At 46.0% G+C, this 15,756-nt stretch overlaps 2 protein-coding genes across 2 annotated transcripts in view; one reads left to right on the top strand and one right to left on the bottom strand.

Moving 5' to 3' along the window:
- Positions 1–15,756, bottom strand: part of WDFY4 (WDFY family member 4) — a 279,600-nt gene that overhangs the window by 56,918 nt on the left and 206,926 nt on the right. Inside the window, exons 46-48 of the mRNA XM_003801656.3 lie at positions 15,271–15,391; positions 12,596–12,681; positions 10,672–10,734 (exon numbers count right to left, since the gene is read on the bottom strand). Coding sequence (XP_003801704.1) covers positions 10,672–10,734; positions 12,596–12,681; positions 15,271–15,391 — 270 coding nt within the window. The remainder of the gene's footprint in view (positions 1–10,671; positions 10,735–12,595; positions 12,682–15,270; positions 15,392–15,756) is intronic.
- Positions 2,012–3,008, top strand: LRRC18 (leucine rich repeat containing 18). Its single transcript, XM_012812665.2, has one exon. It carries the CDS (start codon positions 2,241–2,243, stop codon positions 3,006–3,008), a length of 768 nt encoding a protein of 255 aa, XP_012668119.1. The 5' UTR covers positions 2,012–2,240.

Below are 15,756 nucleotides of genomic sequence, written 5' to 3'. Positions count from 1 at the left end.
GGAGACATTGTTCTCTCCTCTCAGCTTCCAGGTGGGCACAGGACTGCCTGGGGCTTGGGCAGGAAAGAAAGGGGGGGGGGAATAGAGCTAAAACCAGATTTCCCACACTCTGATACTTAAAGCCCCCTTTCCTGTTCCTTGGACCAAGAAGAGAGGCTCTTCTTGGAAATTAAGGGCCTTTTGTCGTCACATGGCATTTGGGCCTGCCTTCGAGTCTAGGCCAAGGGATACAGTTGAAGAAAGGAGGAAGATTCAAGAAAGTAGCTGCCAGATTGGTCTGGCTTTGAGTTATGGATTCCTTCTCCAATGTGCCTGATACTGGTTACCTGCAAAGCCCTGGGAGTGCTTCTCATTGCATTCTGCACAGCTAAGGTTGTATAGGCTATCAGGCAGCAGGAAGGGGAGAGAGTGCTCACTCTGTCCTAACAGGAACTGGGACACCGGCTTTCTTTTTTAAGCTGTTTGATCTTATCTGGCTCCTCAGAACCAAATGACATGAAAACTCCATCCTGGTGAGCATAGTGCTATCTCTGGTAACCAGCCACTTGGACTCAGTGTGTCCCATCCACCATTTCTGAATAGGGTCAGCTTATAAGGACTGGGCTGAGAATGTTTTCATTGGGTTTCTATAGAGGCCACAATTCATTGCAGGAGGCTGTGTCCCAGTTGAACTCACACAGACTGGGATGATAGGATTTATGCATGAGAAAGGCTATTTCTATGCATCTCCTTTGCACTCTGAGGATTGCCGGGTAAGGGAACCAAGTGATGACAGGCCCAAACTGCTCGATTGCCAGAGGTCATGTGTTATATCAACGTGGATCCTAATAATGGCCTGGATGGTGAAGTACAGAAACTATAGAGCACTTTCCCTGTTCACTCCTGCAGGCAACAAGGCACTGCACTGCGCTGCATGTGTCCCAACAGCATGCTTCTGCCTGGTTTGGGAATCTTGGTTCCAAAATAGAAACTCAGCAAGCAAGAAGCACTGAGTTGTTGAAAAGGGGTTCTAGCACCCAACAGAATGGGGGTGTCTTCTTCCTAGATGTACACCCTCCTCATTTCTGAGCCTCAACTTCTCTCCAACAAGGATAATAGTGTGGATCTTGCTGGATCATTGAGAATTGGAAATTGTGTGTATAAAGTCCCTTGTAGCAATATTTAATGACCAATATGAATCAAGTTTTTACTATGTGCTGGACACTGTTACACATATTTAGAATACTTTATAGTATTAGATAATTTATAATCTCTCAGAGCTCTACAAAGTGGGGCTGTTTTCACAAACGAGGAAACCCAAGCACTGAGAATTCAAGAAAATTGTTGCTAGCAGGACTGGACTTCTAAGCTGAACATACTGAGGCCAGAAGCTACCATCACCCTCTGCATTCCTGTCCTCCCAATGGTGGCAGTTGTCACTTCTGTGCAGAGGACTCTGCAGATGAATTTTAGTGTGAAGGATGTGAGTGGAGGAGGGTTAGGGAGGTGGGGAGAGGCAGCTTTCTTGGCTAGCTGTCTCAGCTCCTGCTGACCCTCCCTGCTCGTGGGGTGTGTGTGTGTGTGTGTGTGCAGTGTTGCTGCACTGTGATGTGCGCTCCTGGTCCAGGCAGCAGGCTTTTCTGCACTGAACCTGGCATGCTGTGGTTATGGTAGCCAAGGTCTAACTAGTGAAAAATAGTTAGGTAAAAATACAGTAAACCAGTCTTAATGCTCACCTTTTTCCTTTCTACCCAGGCGTAGGTTGCCTCTAAGAACTCAGCAGTCACTCCCCAGGAACTTGTGTGATAACTTGTGTGATAAGAAAACACTAGATTTATTATTGGGACTTGGGAGGTGGCAGATACCCAAGAATATGTGAGTGCAAAGCTCTGGGTGGGGGCATGTGGATAGTCTAGGACCATGGGGGGATTCGTGAGTCAGAGTGTGCACGCACACTGAGGTAGGCATTGGGGTCCCTCAGGCTGACCCTGCTGCAGTCAGCTGAAGATCCTTGCCTGGGTTATTTCTGCCAACACTCTGACTGCCCCCACTATCCTCGTTCTCTCTTTTTAAACCCTTAGTGAGCAAAGCCTTAGGAGGTGGGAATGGCCAGTCTTCTTACATCACCTCCTAACTAGATGTCCTTCTTTTCTGCTCATACCAGAGTCTGTTTTCCAGAAGTTTCATGTGACTTTTTCCTCACACCAGTCACCATCTACTCAGAACAACATACCGCAAACACACCCCCTTGCTAAAAGAACATGGCAAAGGGAGTCAAAGCCCCCAAGGGCAAGAAGATCACCCTCAATGTGGCCAGGAACTGCATCAAAGTCACATTCGATGGGAGAAAACGCCTAGATTTGAGCAAGATGGGGATCACCACCTTCCCGAAATGTATTCTGCGACTCACTGATGTGGATGAGCTCGACCTCAGCCGGAACATGATCAGGAAGATCCCTGACTCCATCTCCAAGTTCCAGAACCTTCGCTGGCTGGATCTGCACAGCAACTACATCGATAAGCTGCCTGAGTCCATTGGTGAGATGACCAGCCTGCTCTTCCTCAACGTCAGCAACAACAGGCTGACGACCAACGGGCTGCCCGTGGAGCTGAACCAGCTCAAGAACATCCGCACTATAAATCTGGGCTTGAACCACCTGGACAGTGTCCCCACCACGCTGGGTGCCCTGAAGGAGCTGCATGAAGTAGGACTCCATGACAACCTGCTCAGTAGCATCCCCGCCAGCATCGCCAAGCTCCCCAAGTTGAAAAAGCTCAACACGAAGCGAAACCCCTTTCCAAAGCCGACCGAATCAGAAACTTTCATAGATTCTATCAAAAGGCTGGACAACCTGTACCTGGTGGAGGAGAAGGATCTGTGTGCATCTTGCCTGAAAAAATGCCAGCATAACCGGGATAAGCTGAATAGGATCAAGAGCACAGTTTCGGCGGCACCGAAAAAGGCCATCTTTACCAATCTGGTGTCTCCCAACTCCACGGCCAAGGAATCCCAGGAAGAGTGGAGGTGACGGGGACCCCAACCCTGAGGCAGGAGGAGAAGAGGGAGGGAGGGAAGAGGGCAGGGGTCTGCACCTGGAGATTGAGGTGACCATCGACAGCTCTTCCAGCCAAGCCCATAAAATTCCTTTCCCTCCTTCCTTGGCTTGTGATTGCGTTGATTGAAGGGCTGTTGTTTCCTTGCCATTCCACACATTTCTCTCTTCTATGCAGGCTCACACCCACACACACAGGCACAGGGAGCCAGGTAAGGGCTGTCCCTTGCACTTGTGCCCCAGAACTCTTCTGCCTACTCCTGCAGCTGTGGCAGCTCTATTGCTACCCACTCTTATTCATATAACCGCTGGCATTTCAGAACCCACCACTAGGCGGCCAGAGGTGGGGCTTGCCCTGTGCAATGTTCTGGGTCTGGGCTTCAGAGGTCATGTATTTCCAGGTAGAGGCTATAGGAGAGCATAGGGGCACTTAGTCTCAGGCAGAGGATGGAGATGAGCCTCAGAAATGAGAAAGTGCCACTGTCATTATTAGCTATTGGCAGAGAGCTTTAGTGGCCTAAAGCAGGACGATCTTTTCCTGTTAACTACCCTTTCATAATTTTCTCTAGGAGCTTTTTAGACTAAACCTCTAGAGCCTTGACCAGCTGTGAATGAATGAAGTCGTGCTCCTATCCTACTATGTCCAGTGCTTTTCCAGACCCCATGGGAGGAAGGAAAGAATGGGGGCAGCTGTGGGTTGGCACAATACCTCACTAGGGATCATGACAAGTGCAGGGATCCTGTCCAACTGGGGAGACCTTGGCTTGCCTTGAACAAGTAGAAAGAGAGACTGGCTAAAGGAGGGGAAGAGCACCATAGTCTGAAGAACTTAAGAGGTCAGGGTCGCATGACATGCAGGGCTGAAGAAAAGGCAAAGACTCCAGATAAAGTTGGACAGATCTAGGTCCATGGCAACTCTGCTTCTGACTTGCCATATCCTTGGGCACCTTACTTAGCTTCAGTTCCCTCATCTGTAAGGTTAGTATAGTAATGATACTATACTAACTCCAAGGATGGTTGCGTGCCTTAAATAGGTGGCACATAGAGTAGCTACTCAACCAAAGTCATGTCATTTCTGTCCCATTTTCAAACCTGTATTTTTACACGGTCTTAACAACCATGGCTTCAAATATCTATAAGATGATTTTTTTTTTTTTTTTTGTTTGCAGTTTTGGCCAGGGCTGGGTTTGAACTCACCACCTCCGGCATATGGGGCCGGCGCCCTACTCCTTTGAACCACAGGCGCTGCCCTATGATGATTATTCTTATGAATATACCTCACTATATGTTAAGCCTTTAAGTTGTTTCCAATTTTTTCCACTAATGGACTAGCTTTATGATGAAAGCCTATATAATTAAAATGTTTAAAAATATTTTTGATTGTATCCTTGACGTAGTTTCATTAGTGGAAATATTGTATTAAAGGGTATGTATTTTTAACAAGATTTTTTGATACACGCCATCAAGAGCTTATATGGTTTTACATATTTATATTCTCTACCAGGTTTATACATATTTATATTATCTACCAGTAATATTAACATATTAGAAGACCTATTACTTGCATCCTTGCTAGTCTTGAGCACTGTTTTTTACATTTTTCTCTTCATTATTGTCTGAAATGACTTATTACAAGGCCTTCTGAAGGTGAGAGGAGCAATCATGTCTGAGATGTGTGTGATAAGATGCCACATCACAGGTTTGGAGGCCACCACTAGTCTGCTGGGCCTTGGATGTATCCACAAAGAGCCCACCTGCTATTTTATTCACCTCATCTCTGACCCCAGAGGTACAGAATCCATGCGAGGGCAAATGAACAAGACAGACAGTGGTGGCTATTGATCTGGATACTGTCCATTTCAATTCTTCCCCATTGAGAGACATTTTTTCTTTAGAATTATTATTTCCTCTTTTCATATTCCAAAGGATGGGCCACAAAGAAAAGTTTACAAAGTGTTATGGTCACAGGTCTCCTGTACCCCAGGATGGCTCTCAGGCTAGTAGCCTGTGGGTCTGCCCCCCAGTGCCCTGCCTTGCTTCCTCACAGCACACTCCCCACCTTGCTGGTGTTGCTGCCAACTGGTGTTGGCATGGCATGCAAGATGACATCTATTTGCCATGCTTGCTCTGGGTGATTTGTTATGCTTTCTTTTTCTGGCCATGTCTTAGGAAAGAGTTTTAAGGGCATTTAACTTCACCAGGATTGAGAACTAAGCAGTCAGTGAGCTCTATTTGCTCCAGAATGCATTCAAGTTAGATACTTCTTTAGCCAGGAAATGCAGGCAGTGAGATATAGCAAAGACAAAAGACAGAGACCCATTAGGAGGCGTCTTCTGGATTCTATTTCTTTTTCTGTCAAAGAAGAGGTTTGATGCTGATGTTACTTGATGCTCTGAGGTACTTCAATCACCTTTACTTCTTGTAAATAGTATTAAGTCTAAAAATATTTCATAGGAAAGCCATGGGTTTTCTCTTTTCTCAGATAGAACAAAACCTGTGTTCACACTAACCTAACCACCATTTCTGAAAGCCAGGCATTCCCTTGACTGGGAAATGAAAAGAGAAAACCTCCACCCTTACTGTGTTTGGCCTCTGTGGCCTGAAGCAACTGCCTCAGCTTCTTGTGTCTCTATTCCCCAGGTTCCAATCAGTATCTTCCTAGAGTAGCTTATGGCAAAAACTTGAAGACTAACAGGACTAAGTGACTCTGAAGAGGAAAATTCTCCAGCTAGGAGAAGATGGAGAGTGGCAAGGGAAACATTCTGGAAGCCAGACTCTCCATGCTGACCAAGCCACTGATGTGCTTCTTAAACTCACTTTACCTTTCTTTGCACTAGGCCAACTGTGTGTGAAAATCACTTTCGGAAATATTTGATGTGATTTTTGAAATAATTTTAAACTTTTGAGAAAACTACAGACATACTGACAATTAAAAACTTGAAAGAAGACATTGAGACTTAAAAGACTTACTGTCTTTACATTTTGCTCAAACTGGGTATGATCTCAATGCCAGCAGTGTTTGACAACCACCTATGTACATTGAGATAATAACTCAAATCACTAAATATTTATACAAAAGATTTACTTAGAGAAATATACTCAAAAATGCTATGACTAACTCAAAGTAGAATTTTAACAAATTGTTCAGGTAGGCAGGAAGAAAAAGAAAACAGAAATGAACATCATGAAAAAAACAGAAGACCAAAAAGTAACATAACAGACTTGTGTTTTGTGATAATTGCAATAAATGTAAATGCTCTATTTCATTTGCAATGGCCCCAAACTGGACACAATTAAATGCCCCTCAATGCACAAATAGTTAAACAAACTCTGGTATATTCATATCATGGAACACTACTCCACAATAAAAAGGAACATACCATTGACACATGCAACAACTTGAATGGGTCTCAATGGCTTTATTCTGAGCATAACAAGAACTGAACTTCAGAGATCACATACTGTATGATTCCATTTGTAGAATATTCTCTAAATGACAAAATAATAGACCTGAAACACAGATGAGTGGTTGTCAAGAGTTAAGAATGATGGGGGAAGGAAAGGAATTGACATGACCATAAAGCACAAGAGATATCTTTGTGGTGATAAAATAACTGTGTCTGTTGACTATGGTGGTAGTTACCCAAATCTACACATATGGTAAAATGACAAAGAACTATGCATACACACGTACCAATGTTAATGTTCTGGTTTTGAAACTGTACTATAGTTACATAAAATATAATCACTGGAGGGCAGGAATTAAATGAAAGGTGCATGGGGCCTCTTTGCACTATTTTTGCAACTCCTATGAATCCATATCGCAGAACACAACTTAAAAAACAAAGATCTTATAGCCTAAATACAACAATAAACAGATCCTTGTACATCTGTCTTCTGATAATTTATGAGGCACTGTGGCAAGCTTAAAGTAAGGCTACCAAGCACCTAACCAGCACAGAGCCGCAATTTCTCAACCATTCAGCAGAGTTAAGGGATTTCAAGCACCTTAACTTCGTTCAACTCACCCAATTGGAACTTTACCTTATAAATGCAACAATGCAACCTAATCAGATGTACTCAAATAAATAAAAGAATGAGCTTGAAAAAAATAGAAATAAGATTGTTCATTGTTGATCTTTCCCTTGGATATTACTGGGAAAGATGTTAAAATAAAAAGAATGCATGACTTCTCTATGTCCTGGTTTTCCAGGCAGAGGAAGGAACCGGGGTGGGGGAACAATGAACCAAGGGATTGCCCTTCACCATTCCTGGGCTTTCACATACCTGGCCCCCCAACTGTGGTGTGTGGGAGTGTGGCCTAGTACCTGAACTCTTCTGGGGTGCCCTCATTTTGCTGAAGCTCACAGAGAAATGCTGAACTGAGCATTTCTCTGGAGCACCATGCAGTGTTCCCAGTTGATCCCAGAAGCTTCCCCCAAAGTCACCACATTTGGAGCTGTGCTGGTATTGTGCCAGGCAGGGCAAAGAATGGCCTTGGAAGACCAAAGAATGGCCCTGCTATAGTGGGGTCAGGTAGCCCCAATGGTAAAAATAACCACAATGGAAATAAAGCCAGTACAGTGCTCAGTTGTCATAGTCAGGGTTCTGGTCCTATTCTGTGTTCTTCCCTCTCCCTGTCCTCTATCAGCTCCCTCTCTATTTGGAGTAGAAACATAGAAACTTTCCCCTGGATGGAAACATGTGTTGTCAGGCCAAAGACTGAGGTGATAGTCACAGGAGCAGCTACACCATTGCTAAGTGATATCACATATTCATAAGAGGGGGAGCTTCAGAGTCAAAAGGGGCTTAGCAAAGTGATCTTTGTCACAGTTGATGCAGCATTGTTCCAAGGAGAGAGAAATCTATGTGCTATTGATGGTCCCTGGGAGTTCTTTCTGCATGCAGCAGTGGGTGGCCATCTGCCTTGATTCATCCCTCCAGTACTCACACCCTTGCAATAACACAATCTTGACTCTCTGTGGAACCATACTCCTCTCAGTTTGGTGTATGCTGCTTGGTGGGACTGACCTCACCCCAGAAGCTGGGTGAGCATATCACTGCGATCTGGCCAGTGAAAGCATTTGATTGGTTCAGGGAAGGGCTGCAACCCAACTTGGGAAAATAACATTTAATTTTGGCATTTTTGTTGAAATTATCAGGATAGAGCCTGTGTGGTGTGTGGTGGAATTCCTTTGTGATCAGCTGTCAGTCTGGAGCTGCTGGGGCATCACCAGGTTGAGAAAGCCTGCCAAGAACAGAGCCAGTCCAAGGGGACCCCTCAGTAAGGGATGGAGAGCCATAGCTCCCTAAAGACTCACTTGAGCCTACAGATCCAGCCGCGTATCTGCAGACCTCTTTGTCCTTCAGATAGATGATGTGATGAATCCTCTTTCATTGCTTCAGTTAGTGTGAAATAGCTTTCTACCACTTGCACCATAATAGTGCTACGAAATCCAAGTGCAAATGAGAAGGCTTATATGAAACAAGATGATCTCAGTATCAGCTAATATGTACAATTAGGGCTGTGCTATTGTCAAACTAGTGGACTTTATCCACTGCAGCTGGTCAATTGCCACCCGCCTTTTGGTGACCCACTGCTACCCAGGCCTTTTGGACCGTGGCCTACCTTGGACTTCTCCATAATCTATCAACTAAGGGTTAATGGTTAGCACAATAGGGAGCCACTGCTGGCAACCACTGCCATTGGTTTACTAAAGGTCATCAATGACTCCCATGTTGCCAGGTTCCATGGTCATTTTTAATTCTTACCCTTCTTAGCCTATCAACATTTGATCACTCCCACCTTGAAACACTACACCTCGTTTCTAGGATATACTTCACACCTGCAGTTTCTGCTACTTCCCTGACTACACCTTACCCCTTTTTTTTTTTTTTTTTTTGCTGGCCCTGTCCATGTCCTTACCATCTAAATGTTGGTGTGCCCAGGGAACAGTCATCAAACCTCTTTCCCATGTTTAAGTATTCTCTTGAAGATCTTGCCCACTCTTATGGCTTAAACACTACTCCAAATTTACATCTCACTTGAATCTCTCCCTTGAACTCCAAAATTCATAGATTCAATGGCCTCCAGGATGGCTCCACCTGTGACAGGTGTCTCAGAGTTCACATTTCCACATCCGAGCTCTTGGCATCCACTCCAGCCCACAGCAGCGCTTCCTGTAGCTGTTCCCCTTTCATTTTTCAATTGCTCAAGCCTAAATCCTCAGTCTTTAGCCCTCTCTCTCACACGCAAAACATATGCTTAAGTTGTCATCAAATACCATCAGGTGTATCTTCCAAATGTCTCCTTAATGCATCCATGAAACACCATCTTTGCTGCCATCTCCCTGGATTGTTGCAATAGCCTCCCAACCAGTCTCCAGCTTCTGCCTCTGCCCACTAGCATTTGTTCTTGGCATAGCGGTCAAGGTGATTCTTTTCAATACAAGTCAAGTCACTTCATTCCTCTGCTCAAAACCCTCCAAGTCTTCCCATTTATTCAGAGTAAAAGCCAACACCATAACCATGAGCTTCCAAGGCTCGCACCAACCAGCTTCTGCGAGCTGTCTCCCCTCTGCTCTCACTTGCAACCTGCATGCCTACTGCACCATGCTCTTCCCTCAGCCTGGCATGCTCTAGACCCAGTTAGCTTCACGGCTTATTTCCTCAATTTGCTCACGTCTTAATTCTAACAGAATTTTCTAGAGGAGGGCTTCTCTTGCCATGCCAATGAAGATTTCAATGCCCATCCCTATCTGATTGTTTTTTAAATACTTACCTTATCATTATCTAACATGCTATATAGTTTACTCATTTAAATTGATTTATGGCTGTCCTCCTGAGAATGTAAATTCAGTAAGGAAAGGGAATTTTTTGACCATTTTGTTTATCACTCTGTCAAGCACATATCACAAGCAATAGATAAATAATTCTGAATGAGTTGGTGATACCCATTCTATACTTGTTATAAATATTTCAAATATTATTCCTGCAGACACCCCTCCTGCCTGTCCCCACATACTCCTAAAGAAAATCAGTAATCACATCCTTCTTCCTATCCTCATTCCTAAGTGAAATAAAACACTTGCTAATTTTTTTTATTTCTTATAGCATAACTAACACTTGCTGATTTTTTTTTATTTCTTATAGCATAACTAACACTTTCTGATTTTTTAATGGTCTTCCAGAGAACTGGTACCTATAAACGGGATCCTGGGTAAGGGCTGTAAACATTGCATTTACTGAGAAAGTATGTCATAAATTAATATCTGACTCACTCACCATAATATATTAATTCAGCTTATAAATATACAGAAACTCTCATTACAGGAGGCACAGGCCTGGGGTTGCTTGTACACCTATGCCTGTGGGTCTGCCCCGAAGGCTGTGCCTGGCTTGACACCTCTCTAGGCAACTTGCCTCCATCTGAAAAAGCCACCAAGCACATGGGACTTCAAGTCTGTTCACAGAGGCTTAACTGGCAGAAGGAATATCAGGAGTAGAATGACGGATGTACAGGAAGAAGAGAGAAAAATAGAGGGGAAATAGATTGCTATGATTCCAGTATGTAGGCAAATGAAGGAAATCAAATTGAGGACAGCACCATGCCCAGAGAGCACGGCTGCCCTGCCGTTACCTTAGATTGAGGGGGTCCTCTGCGATGCCTTTCCCCTTCAGGCCGGGTTGGAAAGAGCAGAAGCTAAATAAAAAGGGAAGAGAATTCTATCAGCAGAGTCCCAGGGATCCTCAAACTTTTTAAACAGGGGGCCAGTTCACTGTCCTTCAGACCATTGGAGGGCTGAGTCGCCTGCTAAACAGGACAGGCAGCAGCAGCAAAGACACCCGGCAGGCCGGATAAATGTCCTAGGCGGCCTGCATGTGGCCTGTGGGCCATAGTTTGAGGACACCTGGTCAAGACCCTTCCCCCTCCAGTAGAAATATTTCTAAAGCCAGGTCAGAACCTGGATTCATTTTTGCCCCTTCTTGGCCCCATCCTGCCCCTTGGTCATGAATACTAGGCCTTGGTGTACCTCTGAAGCACCCCTTAACGTACTGGCTTTGCACATTCTAGCCTTAATAACAATGACAACAACGAAATCATAGTAACTTAGGCAATGTGTTTGCAGTACCTCCGGGGGCGGGGGGAGCATTGGACAACATTGCCAATTTCAACAACCTCTGCTGTGAGTCCCAGAGTGTCACCCTGGGACAAATGCCATTTTATTGTAAGACTCCTTGAGGAGGCTGAGCTGTGGTTGTAGAATGTTTGTATTAGGTCCTAGTCATGGCCTAAGCTATGGGTATGGAAGACTTCTAGGTCAACTGGGAAAACCCTTGGTGTGATATACAGAAACTGCAGGGGGGGGGGAATGAATCCAGTTTGGCATTGCACTGTTTAGTCTAAAATAGACCCTGGAGAGCATGTTAGGCGGCAATCTAACAGTGGCCCTTGGAAGAACATCATCCAAAGGATCATGTGAATAAAAGAAGGTCCCTCAGGGTTGGCACACAGAGCCCCTCTGTGGGAGTTGTTTTTCTCTACTCTGGCCCGACTTCTTGGCTACAGCTTCTGGCCTGGGTATCGATAAATAATTTTAAATGAATTGATGGTATCTTCCATATTTATTAAAAATATTTTGACTATCGTTCTGGGGGACACCCCTGCCCTGTCTTCAGATACTCCCGAAGAAAACCAGTGACCACGCCCTTCCTATCTTCATTCCTAATTGAAATGAAAACACCTACTGCTCCTACATTGCCCTTCCAGGGAACTGGTACCTCTGAGCACAAAATGGGGCTCCCAGGCCATGGGGTCAAGTCTCCCTGAAAACTTCAGCCTAAAGTAAAGCAGAACATAACCACTCCTTCTGTTAATCCAACCTCCAAGTGGTCTGCGCTTGAGAAGGAACTTTCTTTTCTGTCTTTTCTAGATTCTCTACCCATCAATGTGTTTATTCCTTTAATATCAATAAAAATAAATACTCAAGATATTAAGAACTTATACACTGCCTTAGATTTTTTAGATTGATTAATCCACAGGGAGAAAGACAAATAGCAGGCTTCTTCCTTTAAGAAAGAAGATGTTCAAAGCACACACGGGAAATCATTGTTTGGAATTCCTTCCAGTGAAATAAGAAATTGGAGCAACTAAAATTGGCAACTGGGATCAAACAAAAAAAAAATAATAATAAGCCAAAAAGATTACTTGGAAAATTCGAATAAAAAGCCAGAAAATGTTGGAATGCCCATTAAACAGTCAGTTTCTTAACTGTTACTTCTGCATGATTTTTTCTCCCTTCTGTCATTACTGTTCTAAACCACTTCTGTGCATAACAAGGGAGCCTGAATGCCAAGATGAAGAGAATGATCTTCCTTCTCCTCTGTCCTCTGATCCATGACTCAGCAGATCTGAGGGCCAAGAGGGTCTTCCTTGTGTCTCACTCCCGTCCTGCTCCCTGTGAGCTGGGAACACTTTTCCTGAGAACAGAGCTGAGCGCTCCCTGCTTCTCATCTCTCAGGTCAGGATAGTTTCCTCAGAAGGATGATTTTCACACCCTTACCTTTTGCAGGCCTCATTCCGATCACTGTTGTAAAAAACAAGAAATTTGGAATATCCGTTTTGGAAGAAGATCTCCAGGGCAATGTCCTGTAAAGAGAAACTCTTTTTTACTTCTCCTGCTCTTTCTTAGAATGGAGACACCCTCAGTGTGACAGAGCTGGGTCACTGGGTCTCTGTGTCAGGCAGTCCTTCCTAGTGAATCCTAACGACCTCCCTCAGATGTGAAGACCGTGGTGATGGGGTCGGGGTGGGCGTGTAGAAGGAGTGGGAGGACAGGATAGCTCTGAGCGCCTTTGGCTGAAGCAGGCACAAAACACCCACTCCCAGGATGAGCGAGGAGCAGATGAGGGAGGTGCTTTCACCTCCAGGTCACTGGCTTCCCAAGTCAGGGGCCACTTTACCAGAAGCACTAGGGGAGCTGCCTGGGTGGGTGCAACTCTCAGACTGGGCAGCATCTACAGACAAGCGGCCCAGGGCACTCTGCCTGGTCCATTTTTGCTAAGTCAGTTTAATGTGGTCACACTGACATAACAATGCTGGAATCAGGGGTATTATGTTAATGCCTAAATAAAATCACTAAGATTTTCTTTCCTTTTCCTTTCTTTTTCTTTTTTCTCTTTTCCCTCCTCCTTTCCTCTGTCCTCCCTTGTATTCCAAGTTATATAAATAACACACTTGGAATAAGGGGAAGTGTTAGTCTCCATATGGGATAAGTCTCAGGGATGAGATGGGGCCCAGAGGCAAGAATTCCTAGGGCTGGAACTAGGGTCAGAGAGGGGTGAGGCCTGGACAAGCAGCAACAGAGGGGTGGGGTGAGGGTCAGAGATGGTCTACCTGGCTGGAAGTGAGTTCTCAAAATTCAGCTCATTAAGGCTCCTGAACAGAAAACAAGTATTTGCACGGATATTGCACATCCCCTCTTCTTTGCCATTGGACATAAGTAAAAGTCTCATATTTATTTTTTTCTTACAGATAGAAATGTAGAATTTGTAGAGTGTACAGTTTACCCTGGCCACCTTGAGTGCCAGGCTCTGCCTTTCTTCTGGAAGAATCCAAGGCTGGACTGAACTTGCTTGCAAAGCTCCCACCATGCCAACTCTACTCCCCTTGGCAGTGTGCACATGTGCGTGAGTGTACACACACACACACATCCACATTCCTCCTCTGGCTTCCACCACTCAGGCCAACCATCTGGAAATAATCACCACATACTGGGGAAAAAGAAACTCACTTACTGACAGCTATTTGCTACCATCAGTCACCTGCAAGATGGATATAATCATAAAATGTAATTTTGAGTACCTGTGATGTGTCCCCAAGTGTGCTCAGGATCATAAATATGATGAGGGGAGGACAAGGCATGGCCTCTGCCAGCTGTGGGCAGGGATGCTGGGGAGGTACCCAAGGGAGCCCAGTGCGGCTGCATTGTCCAAAGCCATCAGGGCAGGGCCACTTCCCCCCTCTTTGTGGGCTCTTGCTTCTCACAAAGGAGCTCATCCAAAATGACAACCAATGACCAGACCTTCAAAGCAGTGGTGAAGGAGCAGGGAGGCTCATTAGAGGCTTGGACTGAGCTGCTGGCGGCATCCTTGTTGCTCCCCTAAAAGACCTCCTGAGCTTTGGCTTCAGGGAATAATTATGAGGCCTCTGCAGGAAGTCACTTGATGAATCAAAGATCTATCCCTGGAAAGTGAACTTACAAGTGGAAGGCCCTGATTAAGCTCATCTGGGACAAGCTCTGCCCTCTTGACGGCCTTTGGTACCAAGGGACTCTGCAAGGATGAGGACAGACCCTGCCCCCACAAGTGGCCCCCAGCTCCTCTCCGCCCACTGCCCCCCTGGAGGCCTTGTGAGTGGGAGCATGGCTTTGCCAGTGCTGAGGCTGGGCTGGTAGAGGTGAGACGTGTTTAGGTCACTGGTGGCATCTCAGTCTGTCCACCTCCCTTTGCCACTGTGGCGATGCTTTTAAAATAGCAGTTCTCAACCTGTGGGTTGCAACCCACAGGAACTGTACTAAAGGGCCACGGCATTAGGAAGGTTGAGAACCACTGTTCTAGAAGGAGCAGCCTATATGTGAGGAGCAATGAGAAGCAGGAGGTTGTGAGCCCTTGCTCTCTGAAAGGATTCCCTATCCCTGCTGAGTGCCTGCTGTACCCTTGAAGGCATGGGGGAGGGGAGATCTGGGGCATCCGGTTTGAGGGGTTGTTGAGAGGTCCCTGAGCCACTGTGTCCTGGAAACATGCACGGGCTTGGAGATGGGGGAGCACGCTGGGAAGGCCGGCTCAGTGGAGAGGCTTAGAGCCTTGGTCTTCTGCTCTACTATGAGGCAATGCAGCTGCCGGGCCCCACATTCTTTCATTTCCAAGGCAGTTCTGGGCATGCCAAAGGCAAAACAAAGCAGAGCTGTATACTCAACCCCATTGTGAGCGAGAGAAAGGCCCAGCACCGGGGGGCAGGGACCGGAGAGAGGGTAGAGAATGCAGAACTCTCAGCTGGGACCAGGACCAACAAAAGCCCAGAGAATTCACAGGTGTGTCCCTGACATCCCTGCACTTTGCACAGGCACAAAGAAAGGTCTCAGAAGTGTGTCCCTCAACAGCACCTGAACCACCTGTCCCCTGAAGACATGACACTCCCTCCTGCCCCTCCTGGCGTGTCAATGCCCTGCAGGCATACCTGAAGGAGGAAGCGGGCCTGCCGGAGCTCCCTCACGTCGCTGTAGCTGTGGCGCTGGCATGAGTAATGGTCGGAGGACCTGTCTTTGCTGCACATGTTGAAAATGAACGGATCGCTGATGCTGGAAAGAAAATGAGATGTGAGGAAACCTGTCGAACATCTGCAAGAGAGGGCGGCTGGCGGGCTTCCTCTTCCTTCCGCCGGCCCCCGCCACTGAAATTTCCAGGGACAATCAAAGAATGACGTGGGCACTGGCAGCCAGTGTGCCAGCACCTAGCCACTTACCAAACCCTTTCTGAGCCCATGCCTGTGTCAACTCTGGCACAAGGGCCACTGACACACAAGGAGCTGCCCTGTCCTTGAGGAGTAGGGTGGGGGGGTATCAGCCTAACCACAAGAGCACAGCAAGATGAGAGCACAGTTTCCAGGACAATGTTAACAAAGGATTCATGGGGTGGGGGTGGGAGGTGAGAAGGCCCCTGGTTC

Source organism: Otolemur garnettii, unplaced genomic scaffold, assembly GCF_000181295.1.
Source record: "Otolemur garnettii isolate 467f Iridium unplaced genomic scaffold, OtoGar3 scaffold00217, whole genome shotgun sequence".
In the NCBI taxonomy this organism is placed as follows: domain Eukaryota; kingdom Metazoa; phylum Chordata; class Mammalia; order Primates; family Galagidae; genus Otolemur; species Otolemur garnettii.
Note: the sequence above shows the minus strand (reverse complement) of the source record. Positions and strands in the feature narration are given on the sequence as shown.

Bases quoted from the DNA above. Each gene is read 5' to 3' on its own strand.
- LRRC18 (XM_012812665.2), top strand. From the start codon at position 2,241: ATGGCAAAGGGAGTCAAAGCCCCCAAGGGCAAGAAGATCACCCTCAAT.